The sequence below is a fragment of the Gekko japonicus genome, unplaced genomic scaffold, assembly GCF_001447785.1.
Source record: "Gekko japonicus isolate JY-2015 unplaced genomic scaffold, Gekko_japonicus_V1.1 scaffold980, whole genome shotgun sequence".
Lineage (NCBI taxonomy): Eukaryota > Metazoa > Chordata > Lepidosauria > Squamata > Gekkonidae > Gekko > Gekko japonicus.
Genome location: NW_015177037.1, coordinates 176,112 through 199,070, shown reverse-complemented (window position 1 = coordinate 199,070; position 22,959 = coordinate 176,112). Strand labels below are relative to the sequence as shown.

General features: G+C 40.8%; 1 protein-coding gene across 2 annotated transcripts; it reads right to left on the bottom strand.

The window, feature by feature from the left end:
* Nucleotides 1-1,784: 1,784 nt before the first annotated feature.
* Nucleotides 1,785-22,757, bottom strand: IP6K2 (inositol hexakisphosphate kinase 2). Of its 2 annotated transcripts, XM_015427975.1 has the most exons (7): nucleotides 22,703-22,757; nucleotides 11,960-12,089; nucleotides 9,810-10,108; nucleotides 7,453-7,675; nucleotides 6,592-6,767; nucleotides 4,988-5,163; nucleotides 1,785-2,544 (listed from the first exon to the last, which is right to left on the bottom strand). In XM_015427975.1, the coding sequence occupies exons 3-7, from the start codon at nucleotides 10,009-10,011 to the stop codon at nucleotides 2,047-2,049; spliced, it is 1,275 nt and encodes a 424-aa protein (XP_015283461.1). In that variant the 5' UTR covers nucleotides 10,012-10,108; nucleotides 11,960-12,089; nucleotides 22,703-22,757; the 3' UTR covers nucleotides 1,785-2,046. The 2 variants fall into 2 exon arrangements, with proteins under 2 accessions (XP_015283461.1, XP_015283462.1); XM_015427976.1 differs by lacking the exon at nucleotides 11,960-12,089 and having other exon boundaries at nucleotides 22,703-22,751.
* Nucleotides 22,758-22,959: the final 202 nt, after the last annotated feature.

Below are 22,959 nucleotides of genomic sequence, written 5' to 3'. Positions count from 1 at the left end.
GTGGTAGGGTATGAGCTTTCGTGAGTCACTGCTCACTTCTTCAGATGCGAAGAAGTGTCTGTATTTGAAGTGAGCAGTGACTCACAAAGGTCATACCCTACCACAAATTTTGTTAGTCTTTAAAGTGCTACTGGACCCTTACTCTTTTCTACTGCTACAGACAGACTAACACGGCTACCCATCTTGACCTATTGTCAGTTCTTTGGCCTTAAGTACAATACTCTTTATTTTCCCCTCAAGTTCCTCTATAGGACCTTTATATGTTGACCTTTAGAAGAGCAGCTGGTCTGACAAAGATAAGGAAAAGCAAGGAGAAAGGAACTCAAATCAATGGTTAAAGGGAAACAGCACTTAATCAAATTCCTACCAAGCAAGTGAGGTCATGAGAAAGACTTGGTGGATCACTTCTTACACTGAAACCTAGCTTATCCATAGAAACTGGACACAGCGCTACCATGACCACCTGTTTGCCTCTGCATATATAAGGAGATTATTAGGATTTTGACACCTTATAAAAGTGGCAAAGCAGTCCACACTTCATGATTCCTGGGATCACAGAGCTTTGCCGGGGAGGGAAACATTATGGATTCTCTACAATGGGATGGATGACTGAGGTGCTGCTGGTCAATGAAAAAGACTGAGGTGTTAAGACTGTCCCAGAAAGGGTTGCACTGCCCCTGAAGGAACAGGTCTGTAGCTGGAGGATAATGCTGGATCCTGGCCTATAGCTGGGAGGCCCAGATCTCCCCTGTGGCACGTAGTGCCTTTCATCAGCTTTGGCCGATAATGCCAGCTACAGCCGTTCCTCAAAAAGTGTGATCAAGCCACAATGATTCCCTGCTCTCATTACATCCAGGTTTGTTTACTGTAATGCACTTTACATGGGGCTGCCTTTGAAAATAGCCCAGAAACCTTACCTCATCCAAAATGCTATAATCAGGGGTGGGATACAGGGATTGTATCACTCTAGGACTGAAAGATCTGCACTGGCTGCCCCAATTGCTTATGGGCACAACTAAAAGGGCCAGTTCTTACCTTTGAAGCCCTAAATGGGCCAGAGTACTTGAAGGACCAATCTCCTCCCCTACTGTCCAGACCAACAGTTAAGATCTGTCTCACAAACCCTGCCTTCAGAAGTGAGGCAGATGGCAACCAGAGCCAGGGCTTCTTCAATAATGGCACCTCCCTTCTGGAATGCCCGTCTCCTTTAGGCCTGCCTGCTGCCTACATGGCTTTCTTTTAGATACCAGGACAAAATGTTTCTGCTCACCCAAGCTTTTAATCAACAGGTTGATCTTCTAATACCATTTAAGTCAAGAACCTTATTTTAAGCTTTCAGTGGTTCATTTTTATGATCTATGTTTTACATTGGGCTGGGATTTTTTAATTGGTATTTTTTCTTTTGTAAGATGCCTCAGGAAGGTTCCTGGAGAGATGGCATAGACCTTTTTTGAATGAATAAATACAAGATGGCCATCAACCACTTTGGGGAACAGCAGTGCCTGCAGTGACACAGAGATGCTCCAATGACAACCCCCTGTCAAGGAAACCACTTGTTTGTTTTTACATGGGCTTCAGACTTGCTCGTGCTGTATTGTTTGCATGCAAGTAGAGTACAAGGAATACCTTGGAGTAACTTTTTGTTTCTTTTGAGGAAGGGGAAAGTAAGGTTCTCTACCCTAAGTGGCAACATCTAGCTCTTTATGAAACGTCTGCCAAGATCAAGGACCTTAAAAAGATAACATTATAATTTGCAATGAACAAAAAGAATTTTATTGGAACATATACACACAGGGATAACAGAGGTATTTGAATAAACAAATATGGAATGTTTCCAAGAGAGTTAAAATAAATAATAAAGATACCCAGATGCATCAGTGCTACCTCTAGCACCGCTAGAAGGAAATGCCCTCTTTTGAATAGCTCTGACTCTGATTGGACCACCCCAACAGAGTCTGTACAGGCTGCTACCACCAGAAAGTGGTCAATAGTTCTGGAATACAAAGAGTCACTATAGTGCTTTCTACTGTTTTGCATTCTAAATGTTTATTCACTGCTCTCGTCCCTTATTTCTTTAATAATAGCTATTAAGTTTTGAAGTCCAAAAACGTAACCCGTGTCTTGGCCCTCATGCACCACACTATCTTCTCCATAATACCTGCATGTTGTGTGGGCAAAGTCTATCATCCGAACATCGACAGAGCTAGCAGTAGGCTTGTAGGCATAAGCACCTGCCGATTCATCAGATGACTCTTCTGAAAGACCTTCGAGGTCTTCTGGGTCAGAGTCCGCAGCTACTTCTTGCAGTTCCTTCCCATCATAGATGATAAGCAAAGAGCTGGAGTAGAAGCGGTAAGATTCCTGTTTCTCCAAGACAGATTTTAATTCAGTCAGTTTCTTTAGAACAGGCTCAAAGAGTTCTCTTCGCAGGTATTTGCCATTATGAAAGAACTGATAAAGTGCTTCTTTAAATCCCTGGACTGAAAGCTTCCTTCCATGGTATTTATTCATAAACATTAACTGACCAGTGCCTGGCTGATAAACCTGTAGAGAATAAAGAAAGGACAGGACTGGTTAGCAATAGTCTTTGAATCATCAAGCCTCTACATTTCTCAGATATATATTTTTCATAAATCAGTACAATACTCTTCTGATTTTAGTAGAAAGAAGGTAAAGGCAAAGGTACCTTATGAACTACAGATTCAAGACATTTCTTTAATTACAAAACCAATTATTTAGCTTCATTCGACTGTTTTCCACTCAGAAAATAAGACCAGAGTCTAAACAGAACTAGAAACATTTTGGCCAAGTTCCTATAGACAAGTTATAATATGCGCAGTAGCACTTTGTCGCTTATCAATTAATAATATCACACCTGTGCTTGACACTTGCAAAACTATTGGCAACTGAATTGTTGTTGGCCACATTCGGCGGCCTGCCCATTAACAGAAAATAGCATTTTAAACGAGGTTATTGTATGCCCCAATATCACTTCTGAAAGTTCCACAGGAGAACTCTAGTTTATGTAACTGATTGGAATAATGAAGCTACCTAACAAGTCTTCATGTAAGTACCTGTCAGAGGAACAGTAAAGATTACAGTTTGTACTATAATAAAAATGCTATTAGCAGCAGACACAAAACAAAGATTAAAAGATGTCCTCTGCACCCAACTGCTAGAAAGCACGCCAACTACTTTGCACTCCACAAGCACAACCAATAAACACAGAAACATCTGGAGGAACATGCCTTCTGCTGCTTGAAATAGAGGAAGATCCTATGAATGTGAGATATGTACCATACAAGTGGCCATCACTAAGGGGGAGGATGGGTGGTTCTTACTAAGCTACTACGGAACGAAAGGTAAGTAAGAGTCTTCTGGTACCTTAGATGTTTATTTTATATGTTTATTCTAGAATTTTAATTGTTATTCTACATGTTTATTCTAGGATTTTAACAGACAACAACCCATTTTAGACCATCTGTGGGTCCTCACGAGAGACATATATACAAAAGGTTATAAGGGGGGAGCACCAGCAGGGTCAGAGGACAATAAACTGCAAACAGCATAGAGGTGTAATCATATAAAATCAAATGTCATATAACAGCAGTCAACAAGGTGCTACTTCAGTGTATTCTTTCAAAGTCACCCCCTTTAAAGTTCAACAACCAGCTGTGATTATAAAGGATCTCTATTATACTGTCATCAATACTGCCCTATTTGTGTGTGACAAGAATGTTCTCGTGGTTGCTCTTACAAACTGTCTGCACTCCAAAAGGCCTATTGCCTTAAGGACTGCCTCCTCCCATATAAACGTACCTGGAACCTTACACTCATCTTTGGCAGCTTCCCTCTACTGGTGTCTTTCGCCTTCAGCTGAAGACTTTTTTGTTTCATCTGGCATAACCCCCAATGTTACTGGCCTCCTTCTAGCGTTGTTTGTTTTTAATTGAATCATTTTATAGTTTTAACTGTATTTTTAATTGTTTTAATGTTTCTTATGTTCGCCACCTTGTGGGCCCTGATCCGGTAGAAAGGCGGGATAAAATGTTTTAAATAAATGAAATAAAAATATTTCCTCAGCATACTTCTGAGAAAGATTGATAAAATGTCCCAACTCTGATTGCAATAAAAATGATGCAAATTCCTCTTCTCCATCTTAACAGCCCCTTCCAACAGCTACTAAAATAAGCTGCCACGTCCTTTTACAAACTTGCCAGTGTTCCGCTGTCACTGGAGCCATCATATAAAGATTTAAATGCAGAATCAAAAAAGATGTGATTGCCCTTATGTTTAAGGCTAAGCTTCTCACATGCGCACCAGTTTAGCCTTCCCACCATCTACGACAGAGTCTGCTAACTACTGTGCAGCATTTGCTAGCTAGGGAGAAGAGAATGCTTTAGCAGTGGTTTTGTCTGCTCGCACATCTGTGTGCATGCTTCATTCCATGCACATGCATGTGTAAACGAACTCTCCTATATTAAATGTGCTAATAAAATGAAGGACAGCCTGTAGGGTCAAACAGCCGATCCCATGCAGCTGCTCACTTTCTCCACTCTTGATAAGGGAGAGTGATTGCTTTGAAGTGGCCCATCCTCATTACAGTGATGCTGCCATGTTCTGGAGCTTTCTTCAGCAAGATGGTGAAGAAAACGTAAAATCCCAGCTAGCAAAGTATGAAGTTAGTGTTGTTATAGCATTTTCTAAGATTGCACCGCTAAATTATTTTGCTTGCAACAAAACAAGCAGGTTACTGTTCTTAGATTACATGGAAATATTGAATAAGAGGAATGTCCCCTGGACTTTTGGTTCTCCTATCACAACACAAGAGTGATCAGAAGCTTCCGTTTCTCCAGTTCAATAATCCACTTGTCTCAAGGAAAAGCTAGGATTTCCTAATGCAAAGAAATGCAAGTAGAAGCTGGTTTCATGTGTAGTTTCTCTTCCATGCAGAAACTATTCACACCAAGGCCTCATCCTGGCTCACCTGCATGCCACACACCCGGACTCCTATAACTGCTGAAGTACTCTGCTGGCACTTCCTGATCTGATTCGCCTTCTTTTCCTCAGATGCATCATCTCCATGTTGGCGAGTTCCCATCTTTAGATCCAACACACAAGGCACCTCATATCGGGAGGTCAGGTTTTCCAGCAAGATAAATTCTATTTAGTTAAGGAAAAGCCTTAACAATGGAGACTGAGATTTTTTTTCAGATTGGTAATCAGAAGCCCCAATGTTCGGCACAATGAGAACTTGTGCAGTATAATTTAATAATAGAATGTGTTACGGGCCAGTATTTTAAATTCTGTTGGACTGTACTTTAGTCGTGTAAAGTGTAATGCCTTGTTTTTCACAGAAAAAAGTCAGACCTGTGAGAGGACAGCCGAGAAGCTGTGAGTCAACCAATACAGAATATGAATGTTCTGATCTGTCAGATAATACTGGCATGACCTTGGGTAAGCTGTTCAACTGCCCTTCTCAGTTTGTGAAATTACAGTTATCTTATAAACTGATTAATCTTTTAACCATCCATAATTAGATGGAAAGTTTTCCCATAAGCGATAGTGCAGACAAGGGTCGAATCTGCATTTGTCTTTCCCAGCGGTGTCCCAGCCTTCTGACACCGTCTTTAAAAAAGCTGTCTACATTTGTTGTTGTTTCCACACCTCAACAGTGCTAGCATACTTTTGCATGTCCGCATACGTTTATTGCCCTTTTGTGGCAGCTCCACTGTCATTGCACCTCCGCACTGCTTTAAAAGAATCTTCTTCAAGCAACATTGAAACAAGCATACAGAAAGACGGCGTCACAGCAGCACGAAACTGATTTAAAAATGCAAATGTAGATTCGACCAAGATGTATATCTGCACTGGCCCGTCCTCCTGATTACAGTGATACTGCCATGTTCTGGAGCTTTTCAAGGAACTTTGCAATCCAAAGTGGAAAGGTGGGGTATAAATATGTTAAATAAATGAAAAAAGCAGCAAATAGGTAAAATAAATTAGTCTCATTAGAAAACCATCATGTCCAGAAAGAAGTCACGTCACCCAAAAATATATATAAAAACCTTCTGATGTTGTGAGAAGTAGCTACTGAGCCCTCAGATATCATTCAAACTATCGTAATACTAGTGGCTCCAAAACACAGTAGCACATCCACCAGTATAAGGAGCTGCCTGATTAGTTTATCAAGGTATGTTCTTGGTTTAAAATGTGCACGGCTTACAGAGACTAACCCAGAAAGGAATATACTGGATTGAAGATGGATGTTTTGTCACATATCTAGTGCAGACGCCAACATTACAAGCACACTGGTCAACGTCTAGAGGCTGCTTATGCAGCAACCTTCAACTGATGGGCAAAAACAGACCTGCAGATTTATGTCAGTGCAAATTCGGCCCAAGTCCTGTGCAAGAGCCTGAATTCCAACAGCGAAAGAGTGGTCTGTTATAATTAGTAGCCAGACATCAAACAAGTAATCCAAAATTGGACTAAAACCTCCCCCTCCCCCATGGTTACATTAGAGATAATGTTAAATACAGACAGTTCTTGTTTGGCTATCCTGCAAGGCATACTTTGAGGAAAGGATACTATATTGGTTTCGATGTTTTGCGTTTTCCTTCATTCGCTGTAACTGCTGCTGGTGGCATTTCATACTCCAAGGGTTATGATGTTTGAACTGTGAACTGACATTCCCCTTTTTCTCGACACTGTAATATAATACTTCAGATTTCTTCAGCCATTCAAATTCTTCTTCTAACTTATGACTGAAAAAGAAATATATATACATATTAATAACTGGTACCAAAGAAGCATTAGCTTCTTTTCAACAAAAAAACTTGAAAATATGTATAGTGCTCTGCTAGCCTTACTCATGTAATGCTTTCAGATAACCTATTTCATGTCTTTACAACCCACAGATGACATTCACTGTCTTTTTATTATCTGGGCAATTTGCCCATTACCCTCTCAAGTTATGCTGCGTATATATATTTGCGGTACTTTCAACTACTGAAGCCTCTTACGTATACAACTGTAAAAAGAAAAGTCTGAGGATCTCACTTTGTGATAAACTGGACTAATACCAGCTTATGGGATTAAAAGTGAGACGGAACTACATGTTTTCCTTGAAAGACATACTTCAGAACTTGCCAAAATTGGCATAATTCCAGATTAAAGTCCAGGAATTATTCCCTATTAGAGAAAGTGTGACAAACTGCCCTGAAACAGGGAAATAAAATATGTAGTAGGGAAGAATGAAAAAAGAATCTGAGCTCCTTTTCATAAACTGGAAAACAGATAATGATTTAAGGCATAAATGCATATAGGATATAATGCTACACAGTTATGCCAAACTAAATCATCTTGCAGTTCATGAGACGTGAGTATACATAACTAAACAGAACCCTAGGTTTAACCAATTCATGCCCATCTCAACACAAAACATACTACCTTTTCATTTTTTCTTCTTTTCTGTGCTGCCGGACCCACTCCTTAGTTAGCTTTTCATTTTCTAACAATACAGTCTTTTTGTTACTCCAACGTAACAATTTATTTTTGGGTTCACAGTCAGAATTATCTAGGCTTTCCAAGTTATCACGGTCTCCATTTAATGGATATGCTATTAGACACAGGTTTCCATCTTCATCCTCTTCAAAGCTTACGGATACCACACCTTGAGAGAAGAAATTAAAGGTCCAGTTAAGAATCAGATAAATGGAGAAGCAACTATTTCTTACAACACAACATAATTTTACACTAAGAATATAGCAACTTTTGGTTTTTCTCTTACCCAAGTCCTTAGTTTTTTTTATCTTGCCACAGGCCAAAACTCATCTGTCAACCTAACAAATATCAAAACATCTAGACAAAGTGACACCTCACAGAGAAGACAATTTATCATGAAGACAAAACATTGACAAACAGGAGATTCTTCTCTCTTGTGAGCAGAATCACATAGCAGTCAAATAATAACAGGAGACGTTTTCAATTATTGAAACATTTTATTATTTTGAAAAAAAAATCTGACTCATCTGTCCCTACAAGAGATGTAAAAACATTTATATTTACATCTTGAATATGCCCTACACAGAAACACCGAAAGCTTTAAGTTTTGCTTAACAGCAAAGCTAAAAGCATTTATCCAAACAAAGGCTATCAGGAGAATTAATAAATACCAGGGAAAATGAAAGGCTTGCAAAAGCAGAGCAAAACAAGAAAAACATCACACATTACAACAGACAACTAAATTCAAAGGCTTCCACTTAAAATGACCACGTGTAACTTTACAGTTGATATTTTCTTCCTGGGGGGGGGGTATATTTTATTTATGTAGCAATCTTGTAAAAGGAACAACAAAATGAATTACAAAACAAATTTGACTGCGGTACATCAAAACATGGTGAACCTTGGAAGCATTTTTGCCTCCTCATCTCAAAAGTCTCAAGATCATCACTGTGTTATGTTTTGAGAGTCTTAGAGGAGAGTTCTGACAGGGGTGCACCCCCGTGCCATATAGGAATGCTACTGCAGAAGTTGCAACAATTGGCTGAATGTTTTTTTTCCTTAGTCCTCTCTCTTTATCCTGAAATCAATCAATCTGCACATTCTTGCCGCTCATCACTAGAGTTCTTGGCGAGAGACTGGCACTTCTGAGCAGGGCAGGCAGCTCTGAGACCTACAGTAGCAAGGTTGGGGAGTGCAGAAGCTCTGACTGACAGTCCTGCTGCTCACACAGGGAAGAGCTACAGGAAAGGGGGGGAAGCCAGCTAGAAAATGGCCCTTGGCTTTATCCTGGAAAAAACAACAGAGATGGACCAAATGAGCCCCTCCCTTACCTCTGAATCCCTCCCACACATCCCCCAAAGAGAAAAACCACATATGCTAGTACACAGTTATTACATCATGCCAAGCATTTATAAAGCACATTTCAATCTATTGATTCCAATAGCTTGTAATGAGAAGTTTTCCAATGTTTCAGTAAGCGTGCATACCAAACAAGCAATACAACTGATATCTTTCTTTAGTCTTTCCTCAGGTTAGCAGTTAAATTTTTTAAACAAAAGTGGATTTTTTTTTATTCAGTGAAGAAACAGAATACAATATTAAAAGTACTCAGATCTGGGTATCTTTAATTAAGATTTCTGTAAGGTAATACAGCACCTCATGAAGAGCCGAGTTTTTGGGTCAACTAACATGACAGCAAACAGAACTGGAAAATCCACTTCCACATACCAACCGAGTCAACCTTGTCAATGGCACTTCACCTTTTGCCTAACTAATTACTACAGTTTCTTTCCATCTCCTTAAGGGTAAAAACAAGCTGTATAGATTTAACAGTATGTTTTGGCTATCGTTGCTATGCTGACACTTGGTTATTTATCATGAGCAAACTGTTAGCGAGAATAGTAATTAAAAATTATCAAGGCCCAGCTTCCATAAAACAATCAAGTCTTAGCCAGTTTATTTAAAATGAAAAGATAGATTAAAGAAAAATCAGAAAGAATCAGCACATTATTACTGAAAACATTTACAAGCTGTTATCGATATACTCACCTACCTGTGCCTAAGGGCGATATACAGGCTATCATCAGCAGAGTTGTTCTACTCTAATGCTGTCAGTCAGCCCAAAGACCCACTGGCAAGCATCTCCACCCTGTATCTCCACAGCCTGGCTCAGACAACATCAAAACACATGAAAAGAAACTCCCTAAAATCTCTTCAGAATGTTAAGATTTTAGAGACAACATACACTTGGGATTTACAAAGTAAACCAAACGCCCATCCCCCTTCTAAGTTTGATCACATACCTTCATACTGAGGAGTGAATTTACGCATTTCTGCAGGAAGAGTCTCATAAAACTGGTGCTCTCTCTGTATGAGGGGCTTACAGATGGTCTCGTCATTAAACCGGAGGACACAGGAGTGACCTCCAACCTGGTGAACAAAAGGCTCTAGCAGGACCCCTTTGGAATAGTGCTCCACTTCCATAGCTCCAAATGCCGGGCTCATCCTTGTAGCGCATTAGACAGACCAATGTGGCAGTTGTAACAGCAGCTCCCCACAAGATGCGTTACTCCAGACGGCGTTTATTCCAGTTCAAAAATGTCTATGGAAACAAACACAAGAAAAACCCCTCTCTTTCAGCAACTTGGTGACGATATAGTCTGAAAAAAGCAGAGTTAACAGATTCCTTAGTAGCCACCAGTGAGGCAAACAGAAGTCAAGCTCTCCTCACCAAAGCTGAAAAGAGCTGGTGAGCTCTAAGCACGGAGACAAACAGGAGTGAGGTCATGCAAGCAGAGCAGAGGGAAAAAGTCTGCACACCACACCCACCAAGATCTTAGCCAATGGGAATTAGTAGAAACTGACTGGGTGTGTCTATTAGGAAAAGGCAAGGAGAACAGCAGTACAGAAAGTGGAAGAGAGACACACTCACGCTGCTCTCCGCTGTTCATATTTGCTAAGTCTAGCAGCATTTGCTTATCAGTGCTGTAGTCCACAAGGAAACAGTGCAGATAAATTATGCATATTTGTTCCTTTGTCTATGAATTCCCCGTTGCAAGTACTAAGCTAGGTTTTAGAAAACTGGCATATACAATATGCAACAGAGATTTTCAGTTTCCATTTGATGTTATCTTACTTTTTGGCATGCATGTGCTTGTATACACATTATGGACGAAATACAACAGTGCTGTACACACAGAGAAATGGCAGTCTTTACCTCCCCCCCCCCCAAAAAAAAATGAAAACAGCACAGTTTGCAATTTAGCTTTGATAAGAGAGAGAGCCAGAAGAAAATTCAGCACCTGCAAAGACAACATCTTCCCTTTGAAAGTTCTTGGGTCAAACCTCTAACCTGAATCCTTAAAATACAGGGACTTTAAAGAACAGATCAGACATCTGTGGAGGTAGCTTGTGAAAAGAAAAATTTAGAAGCACAAGAGTTATGCTAACACCAGCCACCATTTCATTCGTTTTTAACCTCCTACAAAACCTTCCATGTGTAATCCTACAGGTATACTATGTCCAGCATTGTTTATTATGCTAGAAATTGTACATGGGTTAATCTTAAAAAGTTTATTTCAGCAACTACTGTACTTAGGGAGATGTTTCTGCTTGTAAGAGAACAAATGTTGCCCAAAACTCTGTCTTCAAGACTACCTAACAATAGTATATTTAATAATTTAATAATATTTTTATTTAAAGGATCATCTTTGAAAACCAGAGCAGCAGAAGATAATAAAATGATACAATTAGAGCTATGGTTTTCATCGTTAAGTTTGACATCTAAAAAAACTTGCCACTGTCTTTTCTTACAGAGTAACACATAAATATTAATGCACCTAATTCTGAAAGAACAAGAAATGTTATAGTCGTACACGCATTTACTATATATCATATTCTACTGAATACAAAGATTTGCAACCTGACATACTGAGACAAAATTACAGAAATTGAGAAATTCTTCTCTATCAAATACGGTGCAGCAGTAGGGAAAATTCTCAATATGTCATAATGAGATGCCAGTTTACTAGAGCATAATGGCTTCATTTATACGCACTATTCATCTGACCGAACTGAAACATAGGGAGCGCAAGACCTTTATGAATGCCTTTTGGGGGCAGACAAAACACCCTTAATCTCTGCACTCTAGATAACTTACCAGTCTTAAATATGTTCTTAAATATTATTACACTGAGCCAATTTCTGCAACACACTTTTAGCCAGAAGGTGGCACCCACACTACTTTTTCCAATTACAACAAACCAAGTAACTTGGTTACTTGGGGCATCATCCATTTAATTTAGGTGAACTTGCCTCTAAGTAAACATACATAGGATTTAGCTTTAAAACTCCTTTGTACTTCTCCAACGTAAATTATACGATTTGTGCAACAATTTTTCTTCATCTTTGCAATAGCAAAAAGATGACACAATTTCTTAAGGATAATCCTTACCTCCTCTGATCTTTACAAAAAGCAAGTTGCGTGACTCACAAAAGCATTCCCCACTTTCACATCTCCAGAGAGCTCATTAATTTTTCAAGTAAGTTCACAACTTGTTTTCTTTCATAGATGTTCAAGCAACCTAAAGGGAATTTTGAATTTGGCGTATTTAGAAAACTGCAACCTCTTGGGTATTATCCAGGACATGATTCAACAAGCCCCACCCCCAAGCATGTACAGAATTAAAGCTCTCTCTCAATTCAGAAGCAAGCAAAATATACCAGTATTATACACCATTGTCTCATTTCTAATCACCCTCTATTGGTAGCCTCTTCCTTAGACTACTGTAATACAGGCCACCTCTGAACAGGGTTCAGAAGCTTCCGCCAGTACAAAAGGCTGCAGCTAGCTTCTTTGATATAGTACATAAAAAGGTTCCTGTATGTAGAAAGATTCCTGGTACTCAAGCACCAGCATGTTTGCCTATTAGTTTCTGTGCCCAATTCAAAGTGCTGGTTCTCTGCATTAAAGCTCTAAATGGTCTGGGTTTCTCATGCCTCAAAAGTGACATCACCTATATGTACCTCCATGCTCATTACAGTCATCTAGCAAGGCCTCATTTTGCATCCCTCCATGGACCACAGTTGCATCAGATACGGTGTAGAGCAGGGCCTTCTCTTTTGTGGCACTTATCTCTTTGGAATAACCTGGGATAGTACATGGCACACTTCCTTATACATGTTTTGCCCCTAGATAAAAGCCTTTTTATTTGTCAAGAGATTAACAGGAGCTTGTCAAGGCTACACTGCTCATTTTTGCTTATGCATATGCTCTAATGAAGATTATATAGGCTCGGATCCAGACTAGTGTTTCTATGGGCACAAGGATTTTGAAAACAAAGGTCCAATGTCATCTTAAAGACTAATAATATTTATTTCAATATGAGCTTTCATTAATAACAGCTCATTTCTTCAGAAAGAGATGTGAAGAGAAAAATCATACCAGGGAATCTTATGGAGAAGATTGCAGGTGGGAACCAAGGCCTGGTGTGAATTACTCCATGAGTCTTTCAAGCTTAAACGCTCAATGTAAAGCGAGAAGTTGCTGTAGAAAGGTTAAGATAGGTTCCATCATAAATCAACAGAATTAGCAGCTATATATATATTAGTGGGTGGTAAGAGAGGTCAGAGGTTTGAATAGATAAGCAAGTAGCTTAAGTGAAAATTAACTGATATTGGTACAAGGTTACATTCTGATAAAAGATGCTAAGAACAAACAATTAAAATGTCTAAAAAGTGAGTCCTGTAGACCTATTACAGATTACAGTGATTGAGGAAATCCAAGTCTATGTTTTATCCAAGATTACATGTAGCATTTAATTTTTTTATGAGCTCTAATTCAACACTTCCACACTGTATATTTCCCTTGCAGGAGGTAAGTGTGTGTGTTGGTAGAACAGCGACATTCAGGACTGTAATGTCCAGGAAGATTAAAATGTTCTCAAACTGGTTTCTGAATGTTGTGATTTCTTATGTCCAAATTGTGTTTATTGATTCCCTCCTGCAGAAACTGACATGTTTGTAGAATGTAGACAGTAGAAGGGTAAAACTGGCACATGATGGCATGCATTAAATTGTATGACGAGCAAGTGGATGAACTCTAGATGATGTAGCTAATGTTATTAGGTCTCGTAACAGTGTATACGGTCTAAGTTGGCATCTAGGATTTTTGCCCATGGAACACAACTCCTTTGCCTTGCCCCACACAACAGCTATGCTAGTCGGGATCCAAGTTAGTGTTAATTGTAACCCTTAATGACTAAATAAAGTACTGACAAAGTCAAATATCTTCCAATCCGATCTAGAACTATATCATGATTAAACTGCTCAGCTTGTATTTCCTTTGTGCTCTCACAGGATGACTGCAGCTGGCCAAGGTCACAGAAACAGCATGGTAAGCAAATGCAAGGTGAAACCTTTAAAGGAATAGATTACATTAAAGCTAACTACTGCAGGGAACACCCAAGATGTACTGTCAGCATTTGCACAAATGCTAACAATCTCAGGTGAATTGTGAATCTCTGAAAATATACATTAAAATATTTCCTCGCCCTTCTAACATAATACCCTAGAATGCCACCACGCTTATATGACTAACCATTCATAGCTTACCTATGAGTTTTGGGATATTCACAAAGCTGCTTGAGATCAGCAGCACTGACTATACCACTCCAGTAAGACAGAAATAATTAATGTGTTGTCCCAAAAATATAATTCCCACCACCTCTACTTTATCCCTTACCTTTCTCCCTAATGAGGACCTGAAGCAGCTTACATCAATCTATTTTATCGTCACAACAACCCCATGAGGTAGGTTAGACCGAGAGTGAGTGACTAGCCCAAGGTCACCTAGCAAGCAACCATTACACTAAACTGGCTTTCTACTAGTGAGCAACTCTTGTGCATAATGAAGAGATGAAAGCACCGGTGCACAAGACAGAGGTGCAGAATAGAAGGAAGCAGCATTTGCACGTCTTGTTCCCTCTGTATCATTATAGCAAACCTGTCGTATTTTGCCCTCCTCCTCAATCTGGCTGTCTCTGCTGCTGCTTCCCTTAGATCCTGGAGAATTCCAAGAAAGCATGCTCCAGTAACTCATCCCTGCATTTATCTTTCACTCGCAGCATAGAACCAAGAATAGGACTATGGGAGCAAAATTTTCACTTCTTCCTCCTTTGCATTCATGATCCCAAAGGAAACAGAGACATGTCCGGCTGTGAATTCTAATTCTAACCCCATCCTCCTACCAACAATCCTGTGTAACAGCCATGATATTAAATAGGGCAGCAAAATATTCCTAGATTCAGTGTTGGAACAGGGGAATTTGAAGTTCACTAAGTGACCTTGATTCAGTCTCACTCTCTGCACCTACCTTGCTCAGTTGTTGTGAGTAAAAAATGTATTTTGAATTCCTTAGGAAAAGTACAGGATAAAAGAGTAGTACTGAACAGGAATAATACCTTAAAATGCCAGTAGTTCTTAAGGTAGAAGATATGACAGAATTTCACAGCTCTGCTATAATATCGGTACTATGATTCAGCTTTAGCCATTGCATACAAACCTCTGCAAGTACGGCAGTAATTAAAGTCGTGGGATAGGATGCTATTTCACTATTAATTGCTTCTCATTTCAATAATTCTTCTGTTGACCACAGGGTGTGTATCTAGCTGCCTCAGATCCAGTTTAGCATCAACACAGCTTTCTTAAAGAGATCAAAATTTTCCACTGCTTGAGCATGGGCTTTTTCCATTGTTTCCATGTACTCTGCCTTTCCTCTTTAAAGGTTACTGTATTATGAATGAACTTCCTATTCAATATGGTCATCCTAATTTTAGCAGTTTTTTTTTTAAAAAAAATAAGCCATATTGTAAATTGTGCTGCATTGCTGAACTTTATTTAGAAACATTTCAGGGGTTGTCTATGCAAGCAAAGAGGGCTGAAGGGTTTCTTCAAAATTTGTTCTCTGCCTTATAAGGGACTCATCCAGCATGATTAACTACCCTTGTTTACGAAGGAATCTCATTAACTGCTGGCTTTCAAAGAACATAATCTTTTGCTTCTCTATCACACTACCCTCTGGTGCATCTTGAAATCTGTATTGAAAGACACCCCCCCCCCTTTTTTTGCTGTCAAGCCACAGCTGACTTATGGTGACCCTGTAGGGTTTTCAAGGCAAGAGTCTAACAGAGATGGTTTGCCATTGCCTGGCTCTGCTCAAGTGGTTAAGACACTGAACTGCAGGCTGTGGAAGGTCGGTAGTTCAGCAGTTCGAGACCCGAGTGTGCCACATGATGGAGTGAGTTCCCATCTCTAGTTCCAGCTCCTGCCAACCTAGCAGTTCGAAAGCAAGAAATTGCAAGTAGATAAACAGGTACCGCTTTGGTGGGAAGGTAACAGCGTTCCGTGCACCTTGGTATTTAGTTATGTCGGCCACATGATCACGGAAATGTCTTCGGACAGCGCTGGCTCTTCGGCTTTGAAACGGAGATGAGCACCACAACCCTAGAGTCAGATTTGACTGGCTTTCGAGCAAGGGAACCTTTACCTTCACCTTTTTAACTCTGCTTAGAGACCCTGGTCTTCCTTGGAGGTCTCCTATCCAAATACTGACCAAGGCCAACCCTGCTTAGCTTCCAAGATCTGATGAGACTGGACTAGCCTGGGCTTTCCAGGTCAGGGCTGTTTTGCACTAGGACACCTAATCTAACTAAGTCCGTGACACCTTCTGGTGTGACAAATGTATTGTCCCTAATGAAGAGGTATTCTACTGTTTTCTGGAATTTAAAAAAATTGTTGTACTGTTTTTTAATCAAACCACCATCGTGGAACAGATTAAATGATAAATTTATTAAGCCCTCAAATTCACAGTGACACAAATTGGAGACGCTTTTTTAAAAATTAACAGTTTTCATTATGCCACCATGAAAACAAAGCCAAGCCCTTACTGGGGAAGGACTGGTTCAGTAGTAGGACAAGATGCTTGGTATTCACTAAGTTATCAGTTGCTTCCTTTCTCCCCAATGGGAACAAGAGATGTATACTGCTCTCCTTTCTTCCATTTTATCCTCACAACAAGCCTTAGGTAGGTTAAGCTGAGGGTGTTATGACTAGCCCAAGCTGACTAAACAAGCCTCAGTGGCAGAGTAGGGATTCAAATCTGGGTCTCCCAGATCCTAGGCCAACTACACCACACTAGCATGCTGAAGGAACCAGGTTCTATCTCCAGTTAAAAGGACCACATGGTAGATGTGAGAAGACTGCTGTCTGAAGCCCTGGAGAACTGCTGCCAGACAGAACAGATAAGACTTTGATGGACCAACAGTCTGATTCTGTACTAGGCAGCTGTGTGCATGAAACATAGCTTGACTGCTATGTGTTGACACTGCAAGTACTGAGCACTTGAGCTACACATTAAAAAATATGTTTGCTGTTTCCCATTTCTCTGAGTGCTTGATATTAGTATGTCTGCTTGCATTAAGAAGACTGTAATGGACAGGACACAAGGACAAGAAGCAGGTGTATGGTTAGTAAGTATTAATGAAGAATGCTGAGTTGCTACCCAAGAGGTTTACCACAGTCAGGCCACAAAAACACCGTCACATCTTTACAGGCATTTCTCTTATCTTCTGAAGAGCATCCCACCCAATCCCAATTGCAAGCTACTTTTAAAATTCACAAATCTATGTGTCAAACAATGTACCGCGTGCCTGCTGCCACATGTGAAGATCTCATTGCCAAACAGATGGTCAACATGATGTTAATGCCAACCCCTCATTGGCAAAAAGAGGTGCTAGATTCAATCCTGCCAAACAGGTGCCTGGCTCCATCAAAGCTGACAGTACTGACCATCTGTTCAGCAGGTGTCTGCATTTTTTTCAGCAGGTGTATGCAGTTCTGATCCAGGGAGAGTACATGAAATCTTGAAAGCTGGGTGTGGACCTGAATGACTTCTTTATCCTAAAGCAAACTACTGAGGAATACATATACCCATTCATATTTTTTTTAAACTACAGCCACTCTAAGAAAGTCAATCTTTAATAGTTTATTTTCACCTCTTATTAGAATGTGCTGAACACATGGACAATGGTTAGTACTTGGTTAGTTGGAGCTAGTATTTGTCTCTTTTTGTGCGTACACCCGGAATGCTTATAATCAGTTAGCTCTTCTACTTGCTGTGTGCAACTGATGGAAAGCAATACACTGATATTTAATTTGCTATTCTTACCAGTGACCAAGTCAGATTCACAAACATGACAAACCAGGAGTACAATTAAGAATTTTTAAAATCTCACTGATTTCAAGAGGACAGAACTACGCATATGTTTAGCTATGTCTTTGAAGCCAGTGGGACTTAAAAGTGCTTCTGTTGGATTGTACCACATTTTCCTTTAGAACAGGAAAAGTACATATATAAACATGAAACTAAAAGTATAGTTGAAAGTTCAAATAACTTGATACAGCTACAAGCTAAACGATAACAATCAGCTGCCCAACACCAGGCTTGGCTTAAAAAGATCTCAATTTGAAAATGAATGACCCGAACAAGTCAATTTTTACGACTCTTCACTTACAAGTCAGATACTCTGAAGAAAATCTTCACTCTAAACCACAGTAGAAGAGAGGAGGGAATTATGTTGCCCAGTTTCTCCTCTTCACTGCAGCCCCACTGCACTGTGCAATGTGGTTTTTAATCCATAAGAATCATACTCCCAGCTTTGCCTTTTTCAGCATGTACTGGGGCTGCTGCAGGATGGACAAGGCAAGAAAGATCTCGTTCCAAGAGCATAGCAGGAACCACACTGCAAGCTTCATAAATATGTGTTCAGACCTTTTCCATACCTTTTGACACGGCATCTATAAAGCATTCTACTACTTGAATCATTTTCAGGCCTTATTCTTCGCTCAATTCCTGTTAAATTCTGCTTCTACGATAGCGGTTTGTTGCCAGTTTATGTACCACATAATTCTGCATGAATGAAACTGTGCACAAAGTGACCTGCAAGAACACAGCAGCCTGCCCACATCAGCTGCTAGAACACAGCACTCTGCAACAGCTGTAGCTGAACGATAGAATATAATGGTTAGAAGATTCAACTATGAAGATGACACTTCAAGTGCAAATCACTATAAACGAATTAGCTAGCCACTTCCCTAACAATCACTGTCATCTTTATCTGGATTCAGCCTTGGTTTGTTTGTATACAGTTCATTCCAATCCTATGAAACCTACTTATGAATCAATCAGAGCATCCAGTCAGGCTTCAACAAAAAGTCAGAATCATAAATCCTTGGCTTATTGGTAACACCACAGTGTGGTTTCTCAGGTCCTCTCCATCAGACATGGTCTTTTAAAAAGACGTCAGTAGCATGACCACATTCAACAGGAATGGCAGTGTCCCTCTACTAAGAGAGGCGCTGCCATCTAAGCTGGCTTTTCCCAGCATTACTTTATAAGGCAAGCAGGGAAGAGATCTGGGCTGTAGTGAATGCATTACTCTCTGCAAGCCCCCAGTTTGCATCCTCAGGTAAAACAGACTGCAACTGATGTCAGTAAGTGATTGGGGGGGGACAAAAAATACAATGTACATATTAAGTAGCATTAGGATTAGTTTTTGTACAGCTGTGTTACATTCACACAGTGCAGATATAACAGGAACAGAGAAGACTGCTTTCCTTCCCTTATGTTAACAACAAATGGACCCTATGCTATGTTGGGAACAACTGTCCTCAGTGGCCTAATTTCCTTTCATCTTTAATGTTCTTCTCCCATCTCTCCAAATCACCTTATGTATGGAGACCCTTAGTCCTTCTACAACGGACCATCCACACACTTAAGGACTGAGGGAAAACTCACATAAGCAAACCTACATTATGCAAACTGACCCTTGCCAGTTCACAACTGGGAATAAACTAATATATTAGTCTCTGGGTTAGTGGAAAGGCAGACCAGGAACTCAAATCTCTCTGGTCTTGAATGGAGTTATATTCCCCTTGAGAAGTCAAGCTTGCAGCTTGGGAGTGCTGCTTAAGACACCAGCAACCTTAGAAAACCAGGTGGCTGCAGTGGCCCAGAGTGCTTTGGCTGCACCTGTTCCTGGTTCAGTCAGATCTAGCCACAGTGATCCATGTCTTAATTACACCTAGCCTGGACTACTACAATGTGCTCTAGATGGGGCTACCCTTGATGAGTGTTTAGAAGCTGCAACTAGATTGCTGATTGGGGTCAGCTACCAGGACCATGTGACTCCAATGCTACAGCAATTACACTGGCTCCTGATTTGCCCCTAAACCCAAGTCAAGATGTTGCTTTGTTCTTTTCAAGTCCTACATGGCTTGGGTCTAGGGTATCTGAAGGACCATGTTCTCCAATATGTTTCTGCCCAGGAATTAAGATCACAGGGGAGGCCTTCCTGACTGCTCCACCAATCATAGAAGCTTGTCTGCTGGGCACAAAAGAGAGGAGAGCCCCACCATTATAGAACCACCACTGCAGAGAGAACCTGGCCCCTTCACTGTCAATCTTGAGGAGGCAGCTGAAAACAGCTTTATTTAAATATTTAATTAGTTTTTATTTAGCAGCAGTCCTGCGTTTTTAAATTGTGACCTGTGCATGTTTTTATAATTGCTTTATTCATATTATATTGTTTTCATTGTGTTTTTATAATCATTTTATTTATATTTTAAGCCGCCTTGAGTTCTGCAAGGAAGAAAGGCAGCTAAAAAATGTTTTAAACTAATAAAATTGCAATCCCCTCCACTATTTTCATATAAGTCCTAGATACACAACCATTGTGAGTAACCTGTTTTCCCATCATACAGTCTGTAAATCAGTAGTCCAGATTAGAGATAGAGATCAATGTTGAGAATCAGCCTCTACTGGTTACTGTGATATTGGATGTATTACTGAACCATCAGGATACAGTTAGGATGAGGGCTTTAAGTATTTCCAAAGGGTGATAAGGTTAATTTATTTATTGTATTAATACCTCAACTTTCTCCTCAGTGGGGACCAAAGAAGTTTACATCATTCTCTCCCCCATTGTACCCTCACAACAACCCTGTGACGACAGATCCGGGTGGTCAGCCATGTTGGTCTGAAGCAGTAGAACAAATTTAGAGTCCAGTGGCACCTTTAAGACCAACAAAGGTTTATTCAAGGTATGAGCTTTCAAATATTTGAAAAAGCGTGCCTTGCACTCGAAAACTCATATCCTGAATAAACCTTTGTTGGTCTTAAAGGTGACATTGGACTCTAAATTTGTTCAACAACCCTGTGAAGTAGGTTATGCTGACAGTGTTGTCTGGCTCAGGTTCACTCGCCGAGCTTCCATAGCAGAGTGGGGATTTGAACTTTGGTCCCCCAGATTCCAGGCCAAGACTCTAACCACTACACCATACTGGCTTCACATGTGATCTTGCTCATTCAGATCTGGCAACCAACATTCAGGCCTCTGTAACCTTTGAATAATCACCATTCCAAAGTGTAGACAGGCATGGCTTTGACTACTATTTAGGTTCACGAAAGAATAGCCCATCCTCCCCCAGCAACTTGATGAACCAAGAGATACCAATTACACACAAGCATTCCATCGTTTCTGCCAGCAGCCTCCTGCCAGGCCACTTCATTGCCCTCCTGCCATAGTCCACCTTTCGTTTAGATAAGGCTCTCCAACAACTCTGAATGGAACTACTGCTCTCTCACCAGTGAAGATGGCAGATAATTATTTTGTTAGAACACCATACTTCATCTCTGTTGACTGTACACGGAGAAAGATAAATGGAAAAACAGAATATAGGTGCTATAGCTAAATAAATATTAATTCAGTGTTATTAACTTGCACACCAAACTGTGAAGTCAAAATCACACATAAAGGAGGTTAAAGGATTTCCTTCCCTTAGGCATTCTCAAGAATGTATTTTCACTTTGGACAGGCTCTTAATGGTGAGATTAAATAAGGCAGAAGCATTCACACTGGTAAAAATAAACAGTCATAATTTAGTGACAGGTTATTCACTCCCAAGTATGGTGACAGGAAGGCCTATAAACTGATACTCAAACATTAGTCATAAGAAAACCACAACTGTAAAGAGACACTATTGCTACACAGGAATTCAAGTGAGAAAATTATAAATATCTCAAATTATTTCCCTGAAGGGGAGCGGGGACAACAAGAGGTTCCACATCACATTGTACGATAAAGTCAACTAGAAATCTAGTAAATAATTATCTTATTACAGAACAAGATCTCCGTGTACCAAAACGAGTGATACAAATCTTTTGTAAATACAAGCAGTGGTGAAAGGGTGGAGAGAGAGGATCACATCTGGTGCCAACAAATCAACCAATGTCCTTTCAAAACTGCAGAGTAACAATGAGTCATGTATCTCCCATCACAATAAGCTTTCACAACACACACACACAACACACCCTGAAGTTTTGACTACCTCACGATTTTATGACGTCGTAGGGCTCATACTGAGGAGGAGACCGTCGTTATGAGAAGGAAAGCCTCTCTCAACCCAGGAAGGAGGCGGCTTAAAACATTCACGCCAGAAGCATCCTTCGCTTCCACCCCCACCCCAATGACTGAGAACAACACATCAAAGACACAGAGCAAGTCTTTGCCATATGGCTGCAAGCCAATGACCCGGCGCTGAGAAAGGGAGACAGGCGAGCGAGACGCAAATAAATAAATACAGTGTTTTTTTAAAAAAAGCCCGTTTGAAATCGGAGAGGGGGCAGAGAGGCACCCACACGCAGGGAACCAATGTGCACCACGCTAGGGGCGCACTATTTCCCCTCCAAGGATTCCCTTTCGAGCCCCCTGGGCTGCGCCCCCCCCCGGGGCCACCGCGGCATTATGATGGGAGAGGTGAGCGGGGGGGGGGGCAGTAGCTTCAGATGGGGACTGCCCGAGAGCAACCAGGCAGGACCACTAACAGCTGCAGATAAAGATAAGCTCGGACATCTTCTCTCTCCTCCGCCTTCGGAGATCCAGAGAGAAGCAGCTAAAACGGCCGCCGACAATGCAGCTGCCGCCTGATCGAGCCGATGCGCAAACAAACGCCGGGAACATCACCCCCCTGTCCTGAAATTAAACAGTACCCATCGAGGCAGAGAGACTTGTTAGGGCCTCCCGGCTCGGGCACCTATCCCTGAACCGCCCTAAAAAGCAATAAACCGAAATTCAAATACCTGCCAATCAGCTCCGCGACAGCCTCGACCTCCAGTCTTTTGTTTCTCACAAACCAAAATGGCGGCGGCGAGCGGGGCGGCCCTTCCCCCGCTCTCCGCGGCTTGGCTCCTCCCCATGCATCCCATTGGCTCTGACGGAGCAAGCCGCCGCTGATTGGGTGATAAGGGAGCGAGACTGTGTTGCTAAGGGGAGCCAGGGAGGACCGGGAGGCATCGTGCGACGCGTGATGATGAGGATGAGGAAGGCGGGGGAGTCA

What these genes read in the sequence shown, in the direction of transcription:
- IP6K2 (XM_015427975.1), bottom strand. Translation starts at nt 10,011, where the DNA reads ATGAGCCCGGCATTTGGAGCTATGGAAGTGGAGCACTATTCCAAAGGG. An exon ending in ATTCACTCCTCAGTATGAAG is followed by an intron (nt 7,676 to 9,809) that starts GTATGTGATCAA and finishes TCTTCTCTCAAG; the next exon opens with GTGTGGTATCCGTAAGCTTT. An exon ending in TCCGGGTGTGTGGCATGCAG is followed by an intron (nt 2,545 to 4,987) that starts GTGAGCCAGGAT and finishes TATTCTCTACAG; the next exon opens with GTTTATCAGCCAGGCACTGG.